We start from the raw sequence: 26,004 nt of genomic DNA, 5'->3' as shown, positions 1-26,004 counted from the left end.
ACACAGGGAAAAAAAACAAGGAGAATGAGAACTACACAGAAACACTTCCTTATCCTCCTCCCACCAAATTCCCAAACACATTTACATTTCCCAAAAAATTATCCACACTCGGTCTGGCACCACCCTTTGAAAAAAAAAATCAAATCTTCAGCTCATAAGGGATAGACGGAGTCCTTCCTTGTGCCACGGACTTCTTGTCACAATCAGCAATCCGCCCGGTATCTTGCTACCTCGTGACATCTCCTTTCCATGCCGAGGTGCTCTCACCACCTGGCATGGGATGGGGCAGGGGCCTGCCTTCAGGGCCTTTTAAGAATGCCTCGTCTCGTTCCAAGCAGAGTACAGTCACAATCCTGGGACCTCTGTCCCCCCCATGTCTTCTATACCCCCTGGGGCCGAGGGGTCTCAAAACCAAACTCTCTTGACGCCGAGCCTCCGCTTCCCCCTGCAATACAGCCTCTGCCTCACCAGGAAACAGTCCATGGATATACAACAAAAAAGAGTCCAGCAAAAACTGCCACTCCATCTTCCTCCATTCCTTCAACATCTCTCTTCTCCCTTTGCCAGACCCTCCTTACTGGCCTAATTTTCTTCCTTCATCTTCCACTCCTGTCCCTTTCCCAGGAAAGGCAATGTTCTGCGAAGCCTTCATTCCCCAAAGGGTTAAAAGGTCTCCCAGGCGGCCGGACTGCCCGCTGCCCCCCCCCCCTTTCTCCTCCCAGCCGTGCTGCCTGCCGGCACATGATATCAAGTTTCAAGATATACAGTTCGAGCACGGGCTGCATTCTCTGGGGGGGGAATAAACTGGTCGCTCAAGGGTCTGCCACCCTTCCTCCGAACCCGGGCCTACCGTAGATGGGCCACGTGGCTCTCCCCTCCCCCAGCCCAGCCAGAAACTGGGCCGGGGGAGAGACTTCTTCACGCCGGAAATCCCAAGAGGGCTCCGAAGGCCAAGAGCCCTGCTTTTAACCCCTTGAGTTCGTAGTCTCAAGAGGCGGATCCAAATGTCCCACTGGTCAAACTAAGTGCCCATCTTAAATTCCAATTACCCATTGGTAATCACAGCAAAACAAAATATCCCAGATGTCCCATTTCCGGTCAAACCACGACACACCCACTGCTGCATCTGTCTAAATACAGACCCTGTATACGCTAGCAGCTCCTGAATAGTCTTTTTTTTCACCCCAGACATTGCCATGAGACTATAAATCTAAAAAGCATTTTAAAATAATTACAGGAGGATATTAGCCCTAACCTAAAGAGCTTACAGCTTAGCCTACAATCCTTCTTCAGGATTCTTTATTGCTGTTCTGGGGATTTGCACAGATGCAGCAGTTTGACCAGAAGGCCATTTCTAGAAGTCCACATGATTTCACAGAGATTAATTCTATAGTTCCTATGGTGAGCGTGGGGTTGCACCAGAGCATCCCCAGGCAGAATAAATTCATCTGCTCAGGAAACTATTTCTGTGACTATGCAACTCTGAGATACTATCACCCTATCACCACATCTGAACATGCAGAGAACTGAATGGATAAGGAGGAGTTGTTTTTCTATAATCGCTCTGATTCTCTTTCAGGCACAACAGAGAATTAATTGCAAAGTAAAGCCCCTTCTCTCATTGAGGATTTTAGCAATAAGAAAACAGAGAGTTGGAGTACACTGCAGCAGACAGTGCTTTCCTGGGTTATTTAGGCTGAGTGTCTGCCCTTGGTTATGTGCACCAGTGATTTTAGGCACTGGATTTTGAACAGTACACGTAGGTTGGCCCAGATGGGCAGAAGGCTGAAATCAAATCAGCAAAATGAAAAGAGCTAGTGAATCAGATTTTCTCAAATTAACTGCTATTTAAAAATAATAAGCAACTGCAATTGATTCTCGTTAGTGCATCAAGGGAAGATGGAGAAAATCCAGAGCTAGGCAGTCACTTCATTTATATTCTTCCATTGAAATCTTGCACATTTAATCCATATGAGCAGTAAACAGAAGAAAGCTACTCAGCATTTAAGCAGTCAGTGTAATTACAGGCTGCCAAGGAATGTGCAATAGGTGCAGTTGAGCCAAACCCTAGAGCAAAACTCCTCTAAAAAAAAGCCAGACATCTTGAGATTGCAAGTCTGAAGCAGCCCCCATTTTTGAAACCACTAGGTCCAAATAGCCAAGAAACTGAGCAGGTTTAAAATATTTATCCGGATTTGAGTTCTGACGATTTGGCCAGTACACTGTCCAGGCTTATTGAGCTATAAACCCACATCAGATGTTTGTTGCCCTCACCCCAATAGGCATAAATATTTTATTTTGAAGACTATGTAATTTAAAATAAAGTCTGATTACCAGTAAATCAAAGACCAACAGAAAGAATGGTGAAAAGGAAAGCATAATGAAAAAAAAATGGCCTAAAATTGAAAAATGAAGGGTTGAGGGAGCAAAAATTTCTAGATGTTTATAGCATCTTGATTATAACCCTCCTTGACACCATTCTGAAACACGAGTTAGAATCCATAGAGATTAGGGTTCAACAAAGCAAAGAAAACATAATATGGCAGCTTAGGGCACCTGAGCATCGATGAAGCAACTTAGAAGGGGAGTGGATCCAAATATACCATCGGGATCCAAATATACCATTAAATAAGAGGGCTGGCAGTGTATTCAAGTTATTCAGCAGTGGAATGGGAGCATCTCCAGAGGGCTCAGCCTCTCTGAACCATTTGTTATACTCCAAGGAGCAGCAGTGCCATGGAGCTTTCTTTAGCCGCAGAGTAAGACACTCTCCTCCTACGTGTGCCAGCAGCACCAGCCTGCCAGGCTGTCCCCACACTTAGAACTCCAGAGCAAGAGTCAGAGTGGCCTGTAGTGCCCAGGACAGCCTGTGTGCAAAGGGACACCCAGCAGTGATCCAGCCTTTCCTTCTCCCAGGCACTCAGCAGCAACGGAGCCAAACCAGGGAAGGGGAGCATCATCAGGCTTTCCTTTCCTCTGAACACTTACAAGAAACAGGAAAGGAAGCAGAGACCATAAAAAAGGAGAAAATACTTAACCATGCCTGAACTGTTCAGGTACAAATGGCAGGATGGAGCCTGGGCTGCTTGGAAAAGCCAATGAATCAATACTGGACTTACTGCCACTAATACAGAAAATTAACAATGTGGCAGGGTTATCCAACAGCTGGGATTGAGTCAGGCTCCTGCAAGCAGACTGGGCAACACAACTACCTTACTATAGAACAAATGCATATCCTAAGGATCAAAGGCATTCAGTGTAACTTTTCTTAGATTCACTGCCTGATAAAAAGATTAAAATTCCAATGGAAATCATGACTGAAGGAAAGTAAACAAATATAGAGCCCTTCATCAATGTTATATTCTTTAAATTTTCATTGCATCTGCCCCAGTAACTTATCTTATTGAAAAGTTAAAGTATGAGAAGTTCATTTTGCCAGAGTGATGACTGGGCAGAGCAGACAGCACAATGGAGGAATTTGATGACTACAGGAAAAGCAAGTGCAGTGTCCAGAGAGCAGTATGTACCAGAAAGGACACTTGGAAAGGATGATCCTTCTGTCACGAACAGTTGTACCCATGTAACAAAAGAAAATCACATTCAGTGTCCTAGTCTGCTATATCCTGCTAGTTTAATGTTGTATACTCTTTGCTTACTTCTTAGCTTCCCACAAATGCCTGTGATTTTTTTTTTTTGCTATTATTATACAAAATGGATTTTTATGTGCCTAAGCAAAATAAACTAGGGAAAGAGCCACTTTTAACCCAAAGGTGATATGAACTGCCTCCTCCACACTAATAAAACTATTGATCCAGATTACTGAGGAGAAAAACTCCAAAGTAATAATATAGCTAGCCAGCAGGGGAAAAAATCCCTACAAATAAATCAGAGTTGCCATGTTCCTCCAGACTCACTGGGACCTAGTTTTGGTGAGGAAATTCTGCAGTCATGAACTGCCAACTAGTTAAGGAAGAGAATCAGCTCAAAATCTGGCTCTAAACCTTTTCTTCCAATTATATTACCCAAAGAAGTACAGATCAAGATTTATTTCCTGAAGGTGATTCTCTTCCTTAAAAAACTCCATTAAGCCATTTAAAAACAAATGTAGTTTGAATATCTGCCAATTTTAATGCTTAAGGAGCATCCCAGCTATACAAAATTGACTTTGATTTGAGTGTATCTTAAATATTATTGGCCACAGAAAATTCTTTGGCCTGGCATCTAGGTTTCATCATCATTTAAATGAGTAATAATGAGTTTTAATTTCCATAAAGATCCCTCTGCTTAGCTTATAAGGAGCACACTTTAGTGTGTATAGAAATAATGTATATTTGAAGAACCTTTGCTCTTGCCACAGGGGTAACGAGTGTCTGTAATACAACAGGGCCCTAAATCTCATGCAGGATTTTTATGCTACTTTGGTAACACTCATGCATCAACTACTTACCTTGTTTTGTAAAGCAACCATGATGCATCTGAAACAATGGAAAAGTGTCACCATGTCAGACCAGCCTCACAGAAAGGCTTTCTGTATTTACAGTGGTTTACGAAAGTTCTGCATATACCATGGACCAAAACAAAACTCAGCTCTTAGCAAAATGTCTTCTCCAATAATTTCTGCTTTCAAGTAGACAGCAGAGCCATGGATTTTTTGTTTGTTTTTTTGGGTTTTGTTTGGTTGGTTGGTCGGTCTTTATTGCAGGAGTGTTTTTTAAGATATATTTTTTCTTTTTTTCTGACTGCTCATGCAAAGGAAAGAAAAAATGTTTTATGTCCTTTCATTGCTGAGGCTTTGTATGTGTGATCAATACCTTCACAGTGAACCAAAGAAATGGGAGACTAAAGTTATCCCTTAGGTACTTATTTCAACTAGACATGGGAAAGGCTGTACAGCCATACTTGGAAAGCAGTGAGTCCCTTGGACTCATTTTACTGAGATTCCTTGTGAGCCTGTCCAAGCCTGCTTGAAGAGATTCCCAGTTCCTCAGCTCTGCCAGCAAAGGATTGCTTCCAGAGATTATCCCCTCCCTGATACCAATGCTCCACACCCAGAAGGACTAGTAAATACAACTCATCTTGCCTATTAAATCCAAACACCACAGAAGAACTTGAGCTCTTCTACTTGGATCTACACAGGCATCTTTGGGGGAGAAGGTGGAGGGAAGGGAAGGAGAAAAAGGTAATCCATTCTAAAACAAACATTTCAAACAATATTTAGCCTGTGGACTAAACATCCTGCAAACCCCAGGACAGACTGGGGAATTAGGGGATGGAAACAAACAGTTGACTTGAACAAACCTGTGAAGCAGCAGTCCTTACCTCTGTTCAGAAGACCTTTATATGATTCTCCTCTGGAAAAAAAAAAATCCAAGTAATTTGCAGAAATTAGCTTAGATGTCATTAAAGAAGAGGACTCAGATAATGTTCCATATTTACATAGAAGCCACCAGTTCCAGGTGCTACCCAATGAAGACATAAAGTTTTTTGATGCTAATACCAACCTGAGAAGTTTAGATGGGCCAGTTCACTGGAGACTGCAATGCACTGTTGCTTCTAGTATTGCTTTTGTGGGCTATGAGTCCTCTTGCCTAGATTTCAGTTCAATCCTAAGCAGCCTTCTGGTGTTCCAGGATAAGGACCAATACCTCGTGTCTCACTTTCCCCAAATTCTGAGTCTTCTCTCCTCATCCCCTCGTTACCTACTTGTCTTTTAAACTCTCATGTAGTTCACCAATCTTCAGTCTTTTCTAGACTATTCAATAGTCTACTGTAAAACACCAATGTAGACATTTTGTTTCCTGCAAAAAGGGCCAAGAGTCACAGAGTTTGTACACAAAGACACTTTAATGCAAATCAAATAGTACTGTTTCATTCTAAGGTGCTCCACATTCTCAAACACCCAACACTGAGCTTCCCAGTTTTACCATTCCATTGAGAAATTCACTTTTAGTCTAAAGAGCAGAAATTTTAAAAGACAACTCTTTAATTTTTACTTTTTTTTTTATTTAATCAATACAGTATTTCAATACCAACTGTTAAATCTTCATGAGCAACAGGAGCATATTCTGCAAATTTGTTGATCACTATATAGTACAACCTCAAAACTCTTATCCAAAACCCATGTATTCCAAAATTAGGTTTCCTCCCTCAACATGCAACATTTTAATAAAAAAGTCCTGACTTACTCAAAAAAAATCCACTATGCAGTTATATAAACTCAGATCTTTTGACAACCCCTCTGGCTTATGAAGACATAGGTTTATATAAAGAAGCTTCAAAAGAAAATGAAAAATGAATATTATTTTGCTGAAATTTCCAAAGGATTCTAACAATTCCATTACCATAGCAGTACATATACATAAAGACACTGCGCCCAGTAATATAGTATTTCTGAAGGACTATAATTGTTCTCTGCAAAAGGCTGTGGCATGTTATATTGTGACTATATCAGAAACTACTGTGCAGCCATTCCATTTTATTTAAGCATTCATAATTAGGAAAGTATCTCTGTTGAAATTATATTTATTAAAAAAAATAAATCTTACTTTAGATTACTAAAAAAGTGCACATTATGTAAGTGCAGGCTCCATTTCACCATTTCTACTCCATGTTTGTTCTACATTTTTCTTCCAATTCCCAGTTTTTCATAATATGCTGCAAGGCTTGGACTGCAGAAACAAAGGCTATATTTGCCTTTAATCAAAATACTGGTTTTAAAGATGTTTTCATATGACCAACACATTTCAGGCAATCTCAAGTATTTCAAAACATTCTTTACCTTCCTACAGAATCAAAAACTCCACCACTAAGTCGGGGCCTTTAAAAAATAATCTGAAAGGCGTACACACAGTATTTCAAGAAAGCAGAGCAGCTATAAAGTTGAAAATGGCAACATAGACATTTTAAACATTAAAAAAAATCCTCCTACATTCTGCATGAGGCCTCTGGACACAAAGACATTGTGCATTTCACATGTTTTTTTAGCCTCATATTTGTAAGTAGAGAGGCAAATTTTCAGAAGGATTTCTTATTTAGCTAACAGAAAAAGAAATCACATTGTAAATGCAGTGCTGTTGCTGCCTTGATTCTCTCATATCATGGCAAGTACCAAACTTCTTGTCCTTGCTTACAAGGTTCATGTTTATACTCAGTGTCATTGTTGATGACTGATATATGTTGGCTGGTTTTAAAATAAGTAACTTGGGAAGATTGATAAAGAAGTACAGAGCTCTGATTTGTTGTGGATATACTGTTTCGGTTTACAGAGGAATGTGTCATCTTCGCTCACAGCCAGTGAAAAATATTTTAATTCAACAGAAAGCATGGAATTGCATGATATTGTGATGAGGAGTTTCACAATTCCTACAAAAATTTAAATCATTATGCCCAAACCCAGCAGGAGGAACACAACTTGAGCACATCTTCCATCCACACTCTCAGTCAAAATTCACAGGTAAATCCTGCATCCATCTCTGGAGAACACCTTGAGGGACAGATGAAGAGAGAGCAGGTAAAAGCTAAGGTGCAATACCTGGTGTGCAGTTTCTCTGTGCACTGTGGGCAGTGTAGGAGAGAGGATGTCTCCCTGAAGCTGCATGCTGAACTGCTGAAGGACAGAGCAGAAGTTGTTCCAGCCATCAGTCTCCTCCAGGCCTTACCCACCCCAAGGCTGGGCTGTTGTAGCCTGGGGAATGGCTCTGCTGGGCAGAGGTGGAAGATTATTTCCAGTGTATCCAGAGGAAGCACCTCAGCTTGGAGCTGCAAAGGATTCTTTCTTACCTTGGCTATTTGATGCAAAAGATAATGGTACCAGGCAGCTGGCTGCTGACAGGGAGCTGTGTTACCAGTCTCTCTCTCCTCAGAGGGAAAGAACAAAAAATGACTCCACATCAGACTATTACAGATACTAATACTTTTTGTCAAAAGCAGGAACACACAGATTCTACAAAATACTGTCTAGACATGAGCACACTGACTAAAAGAAATCATTTGAGTACAGGCTTAATAAGGCAGGGTAAAAAAAATCTACCACCAGCTAACAACACTTGGAAAATGAGTCTGCTGTGTGTGATTTCAGTGATGTCTGAGGGAGACAAAGCTCATTATGTTCATGTTTTTCATACTTTCAGTCAAAGAGATTGCTGAATAATCATGTTCTCTTTATTCTAATGGGTGAGGAAGCTATTATACAGAAGGTGTTTCCATATGTTGCAGTTAATAAAGGCAATTCTTACAAATAAGAGTAGGTTGTCTCCATTCAGCTATCTGATAAAAAGCCATCCTGTTTAGAGGAAAATGCAGATTCGGTGCCTAGAAGACTTCTAGAGCTGCACATTTCAATGGCTACTGGAAAGTACTGTAGGTAGATGAATCCCAGGTCTTCTCCAACTGAATCTGAATCAATGACATTCACTAAAAAGTTCAGGGCACTAGGAGCAAGCACTCCATTCATCAACCTCTCCTTGTATCCACCCTTTTCTTGCTGGTGAAGGACAGTGGACAAGATCTGGATCCATCATTATGGAAAATCATCAGCAAGTCCCTTCAAGAGGTCCGAGTATTTTCTTCTTTGAGAAAGCATCTGGGTCATTGTCTTAGGAGCTCAAAAAATCTTACACGGAGAGTATGGCTAGTTTTAGGCTGAGATCACAGATGCTCTTTCAGACTGAAACAATAAAATGCATGGGGGGAAATAATTTTTGGGGGATCACCCAGAAGCATGAGACGTCACTTACATCCTTGTCTTTCTAACCACAAAGCTGGGTGCATGCCCACAACTGGATGAAAGCCTCACATCTGTACTATGCTGTTGGAGCTATCTGGTAAACAGAGAGAGAAAAAAAAAAGTGTTGAAGCTCATCTCAGTTTGCTATGATGTGTTCAGTGTCTGACCACATCTTTAAAGCCATATGGAATCCAATCCTGTTGAAGGACAACTTGCCTCAGATGATTGATATATCCCAACTAGGTTCACACAGCAGTGCTCCACACTGGATTTCTCTGGATTTCAAAGTAGGGCAGGGATTGTTCACCTGTAAGTACCTGAGTAGAAATAAAAGACCTGCCTCTGTTGCCATTCCCACCTTCAGGGAGACTGACAGTTTCCTACAAGAAGTTACAAAAGGCACATCATCTCTCCATGGTAAGTATCCACCTGTAGCCTTACATTTATGAATTCAAAGCATTCTGCAAGACCTCTTTATCCAGACATATAAAAATGTAGAAATTATTTTGTGGAGAGACATTACTAATAGGAAATAAACTGTTTCTTCATGTCTTCTGGGTATGGTGTTCTGCTGGTTTTCACTATTCAGAATAGGCTTCAAGAAATGCAAAAAAAAAAAAAAAAAACCAAAGAAATAGGCAGATGTTTTCAAATACAGAGGCAATGGGACCAGTTCCTACACATGCACCTAGTCTGGCTGGATATTTACTGTCACACATAATACTTTCCAGGATTTAAACACAGCTAATATGGCCAACATTTTCAAAATTGGACACTAATGATGGACATTTCCTAATTCAGTCCAAGTTTCAGAACTGCTGAACAATACCTTGTCCTTGTGGACATTCAGTATAGAAAATCAAATCCAAGGCGACTCAAGCCAATACTGAAAAATATGAACACTCCAAGTTTGCAGTTCTGTTTGAAAATGCAACACCTCAAGGCTAAATCCCATTTTAAAGACACTGCAATGATTTTGAAAGCTGCATATTTTTTGTTGAGCCACAAGAAGGTATAGAAAAATGTGATGGGTGGACTCTGCATCCATTCAGTGGGAGCAGTGCAAACAGCCCCTCCCTGACCAGCCAACACCCTTGTCTGGGAACAGAGGGAATCCAGGATAGGCCTGTACAGTGAACCAGAAGTAGCCCTGGCAGAGATGAGGGAAAAGAAGGGCTGCTGTTGGATCCTGCCCAGAAAACAGAACCCGGCCACAATATATCCACGCAACGTTTCTGTCACAGAGATTTGGGAAGTCCTGTTACGTCTGGATTCACAATTAGACATGATTTTGACACTATTATGGTGCTGATGCTTTTATATCTTCAGTGTATGATGGGTCCTGGCTCTGTTGGGGCCTGCCTATTGTTCATGAGAGACTTTGTCTTTGCAAGGATCGGAGAACAAGGTGTTCTGGAAGCTCTTTTCAGCTGTGACCTGGTGAACTTCTTACGGATTTTTCTGTAAGGAGGGAAGGAGGAAAGGAGGGGAGGAAGAGAGAGACAACAGAAGAGATAAATCTCAGTCTTTAACAGAAGACTGCACAAGAGCCAATAACAAACATAACAAATACTCTTACCAGAGCAGGGAGGCTAGTTCATGGAAAAGAGACTTGCAGTCAACAAGAGTCAGCCCTGTCCAGCAACTGATGATTCAGACTTGTCTGATAATGGTTCATCGAAAAGTGAATTGGTGTTAGATAATACTTGAATAATAATATTTGATTACATGAAATCTTGGGCCAGAATGCCCAGGTAGTGAACCCTCACATGTGATATCGGTAGTGGAATGAAGGAACACAGAAGGACTGTGTTAGCACCCAATGAACATGCTACCTCTGTAAAAGTGAGAGCAATTGTTGTTATTTACACTGTACCACTTCCACAGATAACACATGACCTGGAGCTCCGGGCATTTTTACTAGGGCCATTCAGGTGCAGTAAATTCATTTTCACCTTTGACTTTCAGCTGATAAATGAAACATATTAACTCCAGGTAGCCATGTTGTTTGTATTGTAATCCTAACTATCCAAGGATAGTTAATTTTGAAGCATAAATACTTGCTATGTTTCAACTGCTCTGTCTCTTTACTAGTATAAGTCAATAACCACAATGCTGAGGGTATTGAGAGTATGGTATCAGAAAAGGTACACACAGAGTATGCCAAGAACCATCTTCATTGGCAGAGACCTGAACATTAGATGCTGCTGGAAAATGACCTATTTTCTCAATTTACTGAAGAATCCCAGCCTTTGTTTCGGTAGTTTTACAAATTATAAGGATTTTGAGCTTATGGAAATGAATTAAAGCAAACTGAGGCCTCTAATACTTAATGACACCAGGCTTTCTAATTCAAACTTTTTGACTTGAAAATGTGACCTACAAACTACAGGGTGATGAGGTGCCTACCTGCATCAAGGTTCTGAGATGATAACTCAAGGAGTGGCTTTTCCCTTTCATCTAAGTGGGCTGTTACCTCTGAAACTGAAAAATGGTGGCACATGACATTGAAAATACATGATCAGCTGTAAATAAATTCTATTGAATTCTAAAATAGCGATTGGTATATTAAATTTAAAACATTAGTTTGTTACTAGTTAGTTACAGGTTGAGTGGTCCCCAGGGATGTGAGCTTCCATGTTAACTGGGCCACAGAAGAGAACATAAGGGGAAAAAAACCCAAACATGCAAAAAGCAGAAGAATGTACTCTGCCATTAGAAGTTAAAGGGAGCATGAAAAAATAGATCTGTTTTGGTTAATATATTTTAAAGGTTCAGAGATGCATTCTGTTTTGAAAGAAGGATATCTTCATGTCCTGGAATACCAAATTAGGCTTTAGCACCATTCAGCAATAAGCAAAACAGAAGAAAAGAAAAGGAATCACCAGAAAGTTCGATTTCAGCTTTTCACACAATGCCACTGAGGAAAAAAAATTTATTGCTTGAGTATTTGCTTTATATGGTCATCTTAAATTAGGCAAAAAAAAATATTTAATTGATTGCAAAGATACTGCATATCTTCCAGAATGGTAAAAGCTTAGAAATGTAATCTTAGACTGGCAGAAATGTGTCTATCTAAAATAATGAGATAGCCAGGCTTTATGAATTCATGTGAATAGACAATAGCTGTTACCCACACTGATCACTAAGGGGGACCATCTCCACAAAACCTTACAGAAGTATTTGTTTGCAAAACTTTATTTACAGAAGGAATGTGGTCATTAATCATTTGAGAAGTGCAAGGTTCAAGTAATATCCGATCATTGCTTACCCTACTGAATTTGTAATAAGGCAACTTTATAAACTGCCTAGAGGTTCCTGCTTATGAAAGTAATTTGCAGCTGGCACTACATGTAAGGATAGTAAAGAATTTGAGATTACTGTCCATACAAAATAATGACAAATTGTAAAGTAAAAGATACGGGTATTCCCATTAACCACTATTTCAAAACCAACACAAAGAAAGGCAGAACAAAAAGGTCATTACATTATTATATCAAGCAAGCCACAAACAGAGTAAACGCCTCACTGAGTATAAAAGAAACTAGCACTATATACTGTCAGAAAAAACTAATCTGCTAGGCACTCTTAAAAGGCAATCCAGCACTTCTGCTTAAACAGAATTGTGAAAATACTTCCAGAAATTATCTTTCTGGGATACAGCCTTTCAGAAATAAAACTGGAAGAATGGAAATTTCCACTGACTGCATTACATGCAGTCATACATATATACATATTTAAACAATCATTTTTTAAAAGCCAAAACTGTTCTTTTTAGTGCAAAAATTATAGAAGAATTTAGCATCTAAATACAGTCTAGCCTTTTGAGACACATTCATCAGGTTTCATAATTCTTCAGAGTCTTTTTAACACTTGAACATGCAGGTTGCCATAATAGCTGACAAAAGACAGGATATTCAAAGATAAAATTGTTGTCACCCTTTCACTCACAGCACATTGCCCTCCCTCAAAGATACACTGAACTAAGGGCAGAGTCAATTTTAATGCTCAATTTCCTGTCCCTCTTTCAGTTAATACCAGCCATATGTTTTAATTACATCAAGCTTTTATCTGGCAATGGCAATAAATGGCTTTAATATCTGTATCGTTGGTAACATCCTTTGCAGTTGTTAGGACAGATTAATTGCCATTTCCCCCTTTTTTTTTTTTTTGCTTTGACTTTTGTACTAGTTCTTGAAGCATAATGCATTACAGGCTTGAAATGTTAATTCAAAAGTATTTTAAAGCATTTGCTTTGAATTTCCAGTCTTCTTGAGACCAAAGGTATGAGAATGAGCTAAACATTTAATAGGGAATCAGTATATAAAGCCCACTGTGCTAATTTTGAGGTAAAATGTGATGCACTGGTGTAATGTAGGAATAATACACATTTTTTATGTCTGCATGACACTTCATATAGTAACTGCAGATAAAGATACACAAAACCCTTGGCACATAGGGAAATATGGAAATGTACATAAGTCTTACTAGAGGTCTAGATGAAAACCTAATGACACTGTTCAAGTTTCATACACAGACTGGAACCTCAGGGGTAGAAATAATAGTTAGGCTGTACAGGGCATTTATGCCATGCTTAAATTTAATTGGGAGAGTCATCATAATTAACCAGCCCTTTCTCAGGATCCAAGCATGTTCCATGTAACTCACCATCTGCTGAAGTGAAGCACAATCCTATATAATCTATTCTGTCCAGATTTCTCAGGAATAGGATAACTGGGAGCAAAATTTCACATTTGCAAAAGCTGACTCAAAGTTCCCTTCTCTAATTCTGCCACACACTACAACAGCATCAATTTTTAAACTTGAGTCGAATAAAGAGAGGCCTCCAACTGGCATTAGTCAAGACTGTGTTTTCAAGCCTTTTCTAGTAGGACTGGAAGGCATTGCCTGCTTTAAGTTTGTTGATACAGACTGTTACTGTGTGCTAAATATAAACTGTTGTGCATCCATGTTGCCTCCTCTGCACTGGACTCAGAGTTGTGATGACTGCACTGACTTTGGTCTTAGCAACTGTACCAACAGGACTTAAGAAGCAATATTAAATAAATACAAGTTATGCAAGAAGTTACACAGTGAAAGAAATTATTTGCATGCAAATACCTGTTGATATTTCAGCAGATGACAAACCTTGTTTTGAAAGAAACCTTTTCCGAGGAAGAGGAATTGCCTTCAACATACATGCACTTGCGAGATGCCCATAACTCTTCTTAAATATCAGGGTCCAGAATTGCTTTTGGTGCTCTGTTTCCACTAAAAATACACTATTACCTAATACAAACCTGGCTACAGAGTCTGAAACTCAAAGACACAGTTTTGTTTTCCTCACTGTCCCTAAATTAGTTCAATGTTTTTGCCTGAGTCTTTCTTAGACTGATGCCATTTGAGCAACATCCTCATATGTAAGGACTGGTGCTGTGGAAATGTATTGTTATCCAATTGCTGGTAGCACAAGGAACACCTCCAGGTCAGCAGCAGGCATAAGAAAACTGATTTCCTGCACAATCATAGTTGAAATTCCATATAATCTCTCGATTGGGGTGAAGTATTCTGCTACGACTTTCCAAGTGTAAACAGCAACATAAATGTGCTAGATGCATAAATACTGCCAACGCTGGCAGAATTTTGTGTTCTGGCACAAATTATGTGTGAAACTTGCAATCAGTCTAACCACAGAGCCATTCAGAAAGAAAACAAGGAAGAAAACATATTCTAGAGAAATGTTTGTGAAGTTGCTGCTGCTCCAGCGCAATATGAATTTTGTACAATACAAATTTTCGGTGCAAATTCAAGGCCACTTAGAAAAAACAAGTATTTAAAAGAATAACCATAATTCCTTGGTGGTTATTAGATTAAATAATCATTTATTTCTCTGAGGGCTTCTTTTATCCAGAGGTATATTTTAACTATTCAGTGAATTACATTACAGGAGGGGGTACTATCCTAGAAAGCTGATAGGCTTTTTATTAATTTCAACAGGTTTTAAACATAGTGAAATGCCAAAATGTGTGCAGTGCTGCCTGCTGAAAGAGAATTTAACTGGGATGAAGCTGTAGGCACAGATCCTTAGAAACCTGACATGTTACTGACTGAAGGACTCACGGCACTTCCTACATTTCTACCTGTGTGCAAATGAGAAGTATTTCATTTAACTCTTTGGCTTGCTGCTTTAGATTTTGTTTTCCCCCTCAACACTTTCAGGATGAAGCTTTCCCATATTGCATTCAAATTTTAATTGAACCTCAACATGACAGAAACAAGTTAAAAATAGTTTTAGAAGGCAGGAGTGGGTTGACACTGATACACCTTTTAAAAATAAGGGCCTTAGGAAATGGTAATTTATAAAAACAAAAGGGAAGACTTTAATAAGGATGGGACTATTGGAAGGCTGTTGCCATGAGCCACATAGCTGAATTATAAAACCCATACAGATGGCAGATAGAGTGATATAACCTTTATGAGATTAAAGAGGTGCTGCTGTAGACATGCCAACATTATTTAAATGTTTTAAGAGCTTATCTTATTTTTCTCCTCCTAGCAAGGAAATGTTTTCCTTTGCTAGTATTTATCTTCCAATATTTTATCAATATTTATGGAGCAACAGAACACTGTTCTCTATGAACAATAACTTTTAGACACATCAGTTACTAATTACAGCATCAGATCTTCCTAAGCAGCTTAAGATAATGTATTTTTTCAAGTACTGCATCATCTTGAGGGGTTCTCCAATGTTTTGTGTTTCAAAGCAAGAGCTTATAGATACTATGTACATATAGAAGGCCATTAATAATGGGGTAGAAGCATTTTCTTTATTGGGAGGAGAAATCCCAGGTCAAGGGTTTAAAGCACAGACTTCTATGGCTGCGCCATGCCTGACCTACTGTATGGCAAAAGCCACCTCTGTCTCTTTTTACCTGCTGCTGATTTCAATCAAAATCACCTTGGAGCATAAATCATCTCTTTATGTGCATTTCTAGAGTGCCTAGAACAACAGGTTGATCTACTATTGAAATATCTACTGTGGAAATTTTTTTCGATAGAGTTTAATTGCAAACAACTGTCATGACTTTTGGAATAATCAACTAGTTCAATAGATTTTTCCATATTTTCATTTCCCCTGAAAATATTTCATTAATATTCCAAAGTGCTTTGGTAGAGAAGGAATTAAAGAAACAAAGTCCTACTCTCAGCACCACTATTCATTTTTCAGTTAAATACTGGAACTGAAAAAAACTTCTAGCCCCTAAGAAACATTATGAAGAGATGCTGTCATACACTGGTCATGGCATGATGAATAAATCTCCATCCCAACAATCAGCAGTGAGATTGTCCTCACAGCTCATGTGTGAGCTTGGTATTTAGCACCAGGAGGCTAAGGTTACCTACTGCTGAGACAACAAAGGTGACACACCAGTTTGGGTGCAAGGCTGACTTCTCACAGAAGCCAGAAGCACAGAGGCCCTACCAGGGGTAGCAAGAGTTAGAAAACTCCACGATCTAGTTGGTAGGAATGATGGACACCACAGAGTGAACATGGACTTGCCCTGAGTTTTGAGTTCGCAAAGCTCAGCACGGACAGCCCCTCACACACAGCAGTGATGATGGCAGAGCCACGCACAGGGCTGTGTTCCTCAAACAGTCCTTCCCTCAAGGAAGGGAGAAAAGCCTCTCTTTCAATTCATGGCATTTCACCAGTATCCAACTTTGTAGAGTGCAATAGAATTACTAAGTCCTAGCAAAGGAAGCTTGATGGAATGGGTAAAAAAGTAAATTATTGATACTCCTTCAAACAAAACAATGGCTCAGGTTACAACAGACTTGTAACCTGAGCTACAGGACAGCTGCTCTGCACTTTATCTGAAATTCATTAGCCTCCCCTTAGTTACCTTACCCTGCAGAGCCTGCAAGGCAGAAAGTCTGCTTTATCCAATAAAGGGATGCTTAACCTCTCCTCCCTGGGAAGGACACACAGATCACTGCAGATGTGTCAATACACTCTGGGAATCCAGGGAGCCAGAAATCCTTCCACAGCTCACAGGCACAAACACCAGCAGATTTCAAGGCAAATGCTTTATTTTTCCTAACTATATCAGCAGGGTGAAGATGAATTCCTACTCTACCAAGAGGAATTTTCAAAACCATCTATTTATTCTGCAGCAGGATGGTCATTCTGTATATTGATTAAACATCACCTGCTATGAGATGAAAAATTAACCCACCTGGCAGCATATAATTTTTCCTGAGACAAGCAAGAACCTAAAGAGAAGGTGCACCAGAGCAAGCTGGCTAACAGTGGAACACAATGTTGTTCTCAACTACTCCTTGAACACCTTGCATATTAACTCACAATTCCAGCATTATCCCAGACTCTAAGATGACAAAAACGTACAGAACATACAACTTCTGTTTCTGGCCTTGAGCTACAAAAATTAAGTGCCATTTCCCCAGCAACATTAAATACTGCATGGAAAACTTGCAAAAATATTGTGTCAACTAAATATGCTTATTTAAGTACAAGATAACAGAAAACTCCCTATTATATTTGTCACAGGAAAAAAAAAGAGATGCTATACTTCTACAATATTATTAGTCTTTTTCTGTCTTTCTTTTCTTACCTTGCTTATTCAATGAAGTTTTTGGCCTGAACACTGTGATTTACAATATTAGAGCACACTGTGATTTACAATATTACAGCTTATAATATTACCCAAGGCTCAAAAAGATTGACAATATGCTTCCATTTTATCAATTATGCATACACTTTCCCTGGAATAACATATGTACCAATAGGGTATATTTGGAGGAGGTTCTTGGCATTCTGGATACTTGCTATTAAGCAAGGGCCAAAAAATAAAAATTATTCAGTCTTACCAGAAACAGTTGGAGAGCCAAATTTCCCTCACAAGCCCATCCCCTGGGGCATTTCTTCACACCATCAATCTCTTGCATAATCAGCATTTCTCTACACACAGAAGCTCCAGTGCAGAATATGGATTAGAAATCTGTAGTGTGGCATCAACAGAGGAAAGCTTTGCCACAGAGTGATTTGATGATGATCTCTAAGGTCATTTTCATGTCAAAGGTTGAAGATTTTTAAAATTTTTTAAAAATATTTGTGCCACCAAAGGTCTATTCAAGTTCATTTTCTGCCACTCATCCTGCTCTCCACATTTATGGCCAGCACTTTTCACATCAGTATCTCATATTTCTCCTTGGACTGGCTATTTAAAAACTGCATAGCATCCTAAAGAGTAGGTGTACACCAATATCACTCAAGCTTACAAAATGGCGGAGCTAGAGAAAGGCTGAATTAAATTACTGTCTGGTGTCTCACAACAAGAGGCAACCTCGGAATTTTAAAGTTTGGATCTGTATTTTCTTTACAAGAAAAACTTGAATAGTATTTTGTCAAGTAAATGTTTTAGCCTCTACTCATAGCACAAGTTACAAAAACAGACAGTCAAATCTCCTTAGATGTTTGACAAGAGCTGTTAGTTATCTCTGTGATTGACTTTCACAGTCACAGTCAATATGTTCTCCATGGTATTTTATATTTAAAATGCCTGTGTAGTTACTTATGCAAGCTTTTTTCACAAAAAGAGACCAACTAATGCTTGTTTTTCCACAGCCTTACCTACATTTATGCCAGAGGGTCATGAGTTTAAAAAAAACCCAAACTGTCAGGGAAAGTATTGAGAATGAATGATTAAATAGATACAATGAAATATGGACTAACTCAGAATTAAATCCTCTATCTGTAATTTGAAATGAAGACTCTGATAGAGGACAACTTAGAAATTAAATTTAGTGGGCAGTTCTGTGTGAATTTTAAGACTGTGAGGATCACTGACACCATATTTTTGAACATACCACAGTACAATTTTATAATCTTTTTTGCTATTTAACTTTAGCAACGTGTTCACCACAGGACTTACATGATTTCCCTGCCTACTTGTACATTATTGCTGTGTATTTCTCTGCCTTTAGATGAAATAATTCTTAACTGTGTGTCCAGCTTCTGTGAGTTATTGCTCACATAGCACAGGAATCATAAAAAGTGAAAAATATATCTGAAGAGTGATATTGAACAGTATTTGAGGATTACAATCATCAATATCTAAGATCTAATGTGAGAAACTAACAGAGTTTATGCATAGGAATGGTGAGAGTGGACTAAGCTGATGTTACTCTAGCCTCACTATAGGTAACAATTGTACAATTAATGTTATCTCTATCTTTACTTTGATATTAAGCATGTTGGTCTAACAAGTTTGCATTTTTATTTTACTTTGTTTCCCAGAGCTTTGCCAGAGAAATTGGCTTCCCATACAAAGATCCTTATTTATAGAAAAATTTCTTCTTGTTCAAAACCAAATTGGTTTTAACTCCCACAATAGAAGGCAGCCAAATATTACAAGATGACACATTCCCACTGGGTATGTGGATTTAGGAAAAAGCTAAGCAGCAAGCTAACAAAAAGCTAAGCCCAAAGACTTTCAGTTAAAACATTCGATAAAGAGGATTGGGTTCAGCTACATCAAATCCTCTGTGCAAACACAAGAAACAGCTTCTGAAAAAAAACCTTTTGAAACCTTGCCAACCATACTGCAGGAAACCCTAAATTTGTCAAGAACCATAAGAAATCAGGTTAAAAGAACAGGTTAAAGATGCATGGCATCCCAATCTAACCTCAGACATATAGGGTGTATTGGGGACTACGTGATGTACTCTAGTTGATGGACTGAGCTCAGGATTGAATTTAAGGGCGTTGCTGAATTGGGTCTGGAAGGTCCACCAAAGAAAACAAGGGTTTTGGAAAAGTCAAGTGCTTATATAGGAGCTTCTCCAGCAATATCTATGTTTAAGGCAATCTTTAATGCATTTATTGTCCCTGTATTTCCTATAAGTTGTTGAGTTTTTGTTTCCCTCCCAGGTTTCCCAAGACAACAAAATTTTACAAAACGGCTTATTTTGGAAATTGCAATTCCCTTCCCAAATATAAAATTTTCTGGCTATTTCTGCACCTACTGTATGAATGTGAGAGAACATTTTTCAGTGGCAATGGAGAAGATTGCAAGTGGCTGAGTGACCCTTCTAGACGCGCGTTTGTTTTTTAGCTGAGCCATGTGAATTAGCCACATTCAAGCTCTGACCTAAGATGCAATTACAAAGCAAACTTTGGTATCTAAGTCCCCCTGGAGAGGCAGCATATTTGAATTTCTGCTCACAACAGGGCAGGATCATTTCACAAGAGCCAAAGGTGTGACTTTCCAGGCAGCAGTAACTAGGTCATTTACAGCCATCTGTTCCTAGCCTCAGCCTCCCTGCGGTCATCATCAAAGCTCTGTGCTAATTAATTTTCACCTGCTAATCAGTGCAGATAACCCTGAAACTAACAAATCATCCAGTTTCAGTCAACAGCTTTTGGATTCCTGTGGGTGGCATTTCCATGAGACTTCATTACCAATAAAGGTAAAGAGTTTTCTTTGAAAGAAGATCCCCTCTAAGGCTTCTGACCTGCTCCATGTGGAGCAGTGCTCTGGAAGAATGAGGAGGCTTCATCTGATTCTTCAGAACAGGTGTTACCTGTTCTTTGCCTCCAAATCTTCTAGCAAGCACTTAAGCACCTTCTTAATTTTGTGTCTGAGGAGTTAGGTATATAAATGCTTGGAGATACAGACTTAAAAGACCTGACTGACATGTCCTGGGAGGTCTGTGAGGAAGCAGGGAATTGGATCATGGTTTTCCAGGTCCTAGGCAGGCACTCCAAACCCTGCAACATCCTTCCACTGCCATGTGGCTTCAAACAGGGCAAGCAGCTTACTGCAGTGCCACTGAAACTCCATTTAAACGGTGAGAAAATTAATCCACAGCTTCAAACCAGAATTGGATTGTATTCTATTTGCTCTGAAGACTAATAAAGCAAACCCCATAACAGTCTGTGTTTTTCAAATCTCCCAGCTCTATCCAGCAGCACAACTTACACTGAGCTCTGAGGGGTTTTTGTGGACATGTTTTCCTTGTATATAGCCATGATTCCCTAAGTTAAAAAAATATTCACATTCTTCAAATGAGTTGTTTTAGTTCCATGGAATGAACCTGCTTTTAAAAACAAACATTTGCATTATCACAATAGTGCTACTGTGATTTAGTAGGTACTATAAAGGGTCCAACAGGAACAAATCACGTAGGCAAATACTGAAAGAAAAAATGTCTTTAGATCTGTGAAAGCTGCTCAATGAGAAATGAATGGTAAGAGATTATGATCTAGTTTCTATGCTGCTGCTTGTGATTCCATACCACAGTACCTCAGCTGGGGCTCAGAAAAGTATGGCTTATAAGATGTGAACAGTGCACAGCATTCATAAATAGACCACACGAAATAAGATCAAAATAACATCTCATAGAAACTATTATGCTCTCTCATGAGCATATAACAGCTTTGAATGGAAGTTAACCAAGTAGGATGGCTCCTAAGCTGTAGCAAGGACAATTCCTCCCCAAATTCTTCACACCCAGTATTGTCACAGACTGGAGAGAGCTGTCAGTTCACCTGGACTCAGACGTGGTCAATCAATAAGATATTTGCAATCCTATCAGCAAGGATTAAATGGAATTCTAAGGGATATATTCTGTAATCCCTGCTTTTCAAGATGCATGACAACTATATAATACAACAGAAGTAAAGGAGATAGAAAATTACATCCTTGGAGGCTGATATTTTGTTAGAGAGCTGGTGCATCCCACTGTCAGGCTTGCAGCTGATGCTCCAAGTGCAGCCAGGCATCTTCCTGCAGCTGGCTACAGGACTGGGGTCTAAAAGCCATGGTGCCATGCAGGTAAGAAATGAAAATACACTATGCCCAGTATCCAAGTGTGGTGCAGTTCAAAACCAGGATCAAATCAAAGTGCCTCGTCTTTACAAAATCAAAGGCCAAAAATACCTTTTTTTGTTTTGGCACACAATTTTTTTTGCACAGTTCGGGCCAACTGTAAAGGAAAGAGTAAACATACCCTTGGACATTTGTGTGATAGGAATTGCACGTGTGAAGAGGAAGAAGGAGCAGAACAGTTAGCACTGAACTCTGGCTCAGATGCAGACCTGCAGCTCTGCAGTGTGTATCAGACCCCAGGCACCAAAGCCTTACTCCTCCAGTTTTCCCTTTTCTCCTGGCAACAAGCTGCAACTGAAGCGCTGTGCATGGCCTTGCCTAAGCCTGGATTAAAACATGTGGGAGAGAGAGGGGGCAGGGGCAGGTCTCCCACAACTCTTAACTCGGGCTTTGGTTCCAGCAGGCTTTCAGTTTGTGTTTCCAGATACAGGGTGGGTTTTCCACGGACAAAGCTGCACTGCAGAGAGGGCCAGCAGCACGGGCAGGAGCACGAAGGGTGATGGGCACCAGCGTGGCTCTCCCCCACTTCTGCATGAGAAGCAGACCACTGACAGCACAGCAAGACTCAGCATTCTGCAGAAGCTGGTTGTCAGCCTCACATTCTCTTCTTTCTCCACATGCAACTTTAGATTTTAAGCTTTTTTTGTGTGTGCTATGAGACATGCATAAATAAAAATGAGTGGTACCAGGTAATTATCACAGCAGTTGTGATATCCTTACACAGCACCTCAACAAATCAAGGGAAGATTTTGCCTTTTGGAGACAGAACATGAAGTGAGGGATAAGAAAATTGCCTCTATAATGCTGCCACAGGGATGCCTCTCAAATCATTTTATCAGCAAAAAAAAAGGAAGCCATGTCTGCTGGTACCAGCTAAAGATCAGGTTCTAATTTTAGCAGTTGCAGTTAACTCATTCCCAATGGAGTTGCACTTACCGTGAGAAGGTTTCTAACTGCTTCAGCACTGAAAGGAAACAAGCATTGAGTCATTCAACTGCAGATCTATATGCAAATATGCTTTTTGGCCCATGAAGGGAAAGCACATAGAATCCGCTGCCATAGCGCAGGCAGCCAAACATTTCCACACATTTCTTATAATGCAAATGCTGAAAAAAAAATTAATTCATTTACCAGCCAGTGTTTTAGCTGTCCCTACACAAGTGTGATCACTGGCATGCACATGCACTCTGTTAGGGACAGAACCTGGGTATAGGAAATAGAGGCACACTGCATACCTAGCATTGGTGAGAAAAGTTTTCATCAACAGACATATTCCCCTTGACATTGAATGGTTCAACAGTAATATTATTAATTTGACTCAAAGGTTATGTTTATATCATATATAACTCAAGCTATATTAAGCCAATATATTACATTTTACTAAGGTTCTGAAGACCATAATGATCAATTTTTTCAATTATTAACTCCCAGAACAGCAATTCTGTATAAAGAATTTAGTTCCTCACCATATGGTAATTTTCTCTGTTGACCTCTATTGGGCCTACAATAGAATCCACATCACCCAAAAAAATTCCTTATAGCAAAGCTGATTTAGTACAAAGAAATGAATAAAATACTTTTTAATTAGGAGACTTGTGGCTTATCCTAAAGCATGCACCTAGTGCTAGAAGAATCCAAGAAACTATCTAAAGATATTTAAAAAAAAGTAAGGGTACTCTTCTGGTGAGCAGTGATAAGCATGAAGCTCTTTAAAGAATGACTTTTTCTATGAATTGTGTAAACAGATTTGCACTTCAGAATAAAATCTTGAGCAAGTTATTTTACAGTAGGGAATAGGAATTTCTTTTTCATTTGAAAAGGATACAAATAAAGAAAAATATAAAAATATTAAATCCCGTAAAGGTCAATAAAATTACCATGTAATATCAAAAGGTAAGTGTTCTCAAACTGCCATGTGGTTTTCTGCCTGATTAATCCCTGCTATGAGCCTGTCTGATCAGGGGCAGGGAAATCCCATGGGAGCTGGTCTCACACAGGCATCAGGGAGGGTGTGGAATGAAGAGTGCAGGTTGTCACCAGAGATGAAACAGCAGAACTGGGGCCCTCTGTATTCATTGGCAAAATTCACTGAGCACGCAGACAGTAGTCAGAAGGACATCCACGTACAGACATAACAAAACTCATGAGGGTGATCCCTTCAAGGCTCTAACATGCAGACAGATGGAAAAACCCTGTCTGTCCCCCAGAGTGGCCATGGGCTGCAAGGACTGGGGCTCAGCACTGTGTTAGTGTGCAGCCAGCTCTGCAGGGGCATCGGGCTGGGAAGGAGGGAAACATAAATGGGAATTCTGCTGCTTTTTCTCCCCAGATGTGCAGAAACTGATAAACAGTGGGGAAGGAAATGGCTTTCAAATAGCTACAGCTTAAAATCAAAGCTGGAATGTATGAGGATGTACATTACAGCTGATATAAAATACACTCCTGTTCTACTCAGAGGGGCAGATTAGCACCAAAAATATGTTCAGCTTCAGATGTAAACTCCAGTCCTTGTGTTTTCATGATACACAAGCTCACATTAATTTTTAAGAATACTTGCAGGCATTGTTGAACTGTGGCTGAGTGTAGAGAGAAGGGCACTGCCCTAAAATTCTAGGGTAACTCCAAGGGTTACCATGGAAAGCTTAGATGATATATAATTCCCATAATTATTTTCACTGCTCTTAATATTTCACATCCATTGGTACAAATATCTCAAATATTTGAGCAGTTAGATACAAAAGAGCTATACAGAAATAATACTGCTGCTTAAATTCAGAGAGGAAAGGGTGATTATTAAAATTAATATTAATAAGATTTCTTCTGAAATTGAGTGATAAATAAATATTTAATAAATAGATAAATAAATAGATATAAATATATAATAGATATTTACCTTATATATATATTATAGATAATGATGGTATAATAATAATATTTATAGATAACAATAGATATTTACCTTATCTATTGATAAATAATAAAATTGAGAATTCTCATGTGCATCTTGGGTTTGATTAGCATCAAATAGACTGGTACTGCCTGTTTTAGTCTAGGAGCAATATTATTACTCTTTTTTTTTTCCTTCACAAGTATCAACAGTCTATTATTGGCTTTTTAAGCTAAATTTCTGTGAAAATTTACCCTCTAGACTCCCTGCTTGATATTTTATGGAAATGTGCATCTTAAGCATTAATTCACTAGACCAAAAAAAATATTTTAGGACAGAGAAATGAAAATTGTTGTGGACTGTTGCAAACGATACTAATAAATATTTCCTTTTTGCAGGCTTCAATTACACTGAAAAATATTTTTCCTTTTTCTGTAATTAGCATGTGTCTCTCTCATATGTATTTTTATGAACAAATTCACATGATAAAACAGACTGGATCCTGATGGAGCACAAAAAAGTTCCCTAAAGAACCAGTTGTGACCTTCAATGGGGTGATTATTTCTGACCAGAGTGTTCAGAATATATTTAGAACCTAATGGCTGCTCCCTAGCAACTTATTCTTATTTGTTGCTTTTTTTGTGGGGTTTCTTTTTCATTCTGTGTCAGGACAAGGTAAACTTTGTGCTGCTTTTTCAAACATCTCCTCCCTGGTCATCTCTTCCCATTGTAATTATATTGCATCCAACTTTGTCCAGGCAGTGCTGAGCTGTGATCTCCTATCACAGGACAGGCTGCCTGGCAGGGACTGCTGTCTGTCTCCAGCTGCCCTCAAAGAACAGAGCATTTAATTGTTCTCTTGGACATTGGGACATTCCTAGCAGCAGAACCAGGCAGAGCTTTCCACTTGGAGCTCTGAAAGCTGGAGACTTGCAGAGCCCAGAGGAGAACAAGCTACCCCAGATCTAAATAATCTCTGAGTAAAGGTGAAAGGAATAAAAGGAAAGAATTAGAAAGGAGACACATGTGAGGGAAGGAGTCAATGGAGATGGTATGAGGACAGAAAAGCGCCAAAAAATAAAAGAAAAAATGGAAAACCTCTGTGAAAGACAAGGAACAAATGTCATGTGAAATAGTTTCAAAGGCTAAAAAGCATTTGCTGCTGTGCTGCTCCTGCACCTGCCAGAGTGATGCAACAGCACATGTCCAGGCACCTCTTTGTTTCAGGAGTGTCAGTGAGGTCCAACTTCCCTCTCTTCCCCATACCAGGAGGTTTCAAGTGTTACTTTAAACTGTTCTTTATTTGGAGAAGAGGAGCAGACACAGACCCCTGAGCACTAACTGAGGACAAACCTTGTTTGTGCCCACCCTGGCTGCAGAGCCAGAACCAGCTCTGCTTTCTCCCTGGTCTGGGCATGGGGCCTGCAGCCCTGGGAGTGGGGAGGGGGATTTCTTAGGATGAGAACAAGCAGAGCTATCAC

At 39.5% G+C, this 26,004-nt stretch overlaps 1 protein-coding gene across 2 annotated transcripts in view; it reads right to left on the bottom strand.

Annotated features, from left to right (window-relative positions):
• Positions 1 to 9,336: 9,336 nt before the first annotated feature.
• MTA3 (metastasis associated 1 family member 3) overlaps positions 9,337 to 26,004 on the bottom strand; it is a 131,885-nt gene continuing 115,217 nt past the window's right edge. Inside the window, exons 19-20 of one of the 2 annotated variants that reach the window (XM_054279516.1) lie at positions 22,573 to 22,600; positions 10,094 to 10,186 (exon numbers count right to left, since the gene is read on the bottom strand). In XM_054279516.1, the coding sequence (XP_054135491.1) occupies positions 10,175 to 10,186; positions 22,573 to 22,600 (40 nt within the window). In that variant the 3' untranslated portion in view covers positions 10,094 to 10,174. Of the gene's footprint in view, positions 10,187 to 22,572; positions 22,601 to 26,004 lie in introns of both variants that reach the window. The other variant, XM_054279515.1, reaches the window with a different exon arrangement.

This window comes from Melozone crissalis, unplaced genomic scaffold (assembly GCF_028551555.1).
Source record: "Melozone crissalis strain CALT ecotype California unplaced genomic scaffold, PUWL_Pcris_2 ptg000027l_1, whole genome shotgun sequence".
NCBI lineage: Eukaryota > Metazoa > Chordata > Aves > Passeriformes > Passerellidae > Melozone > Melozone crissalis.
This window is presented reverse-complemented; position numbering and strand designations above follow the sequence as displayed.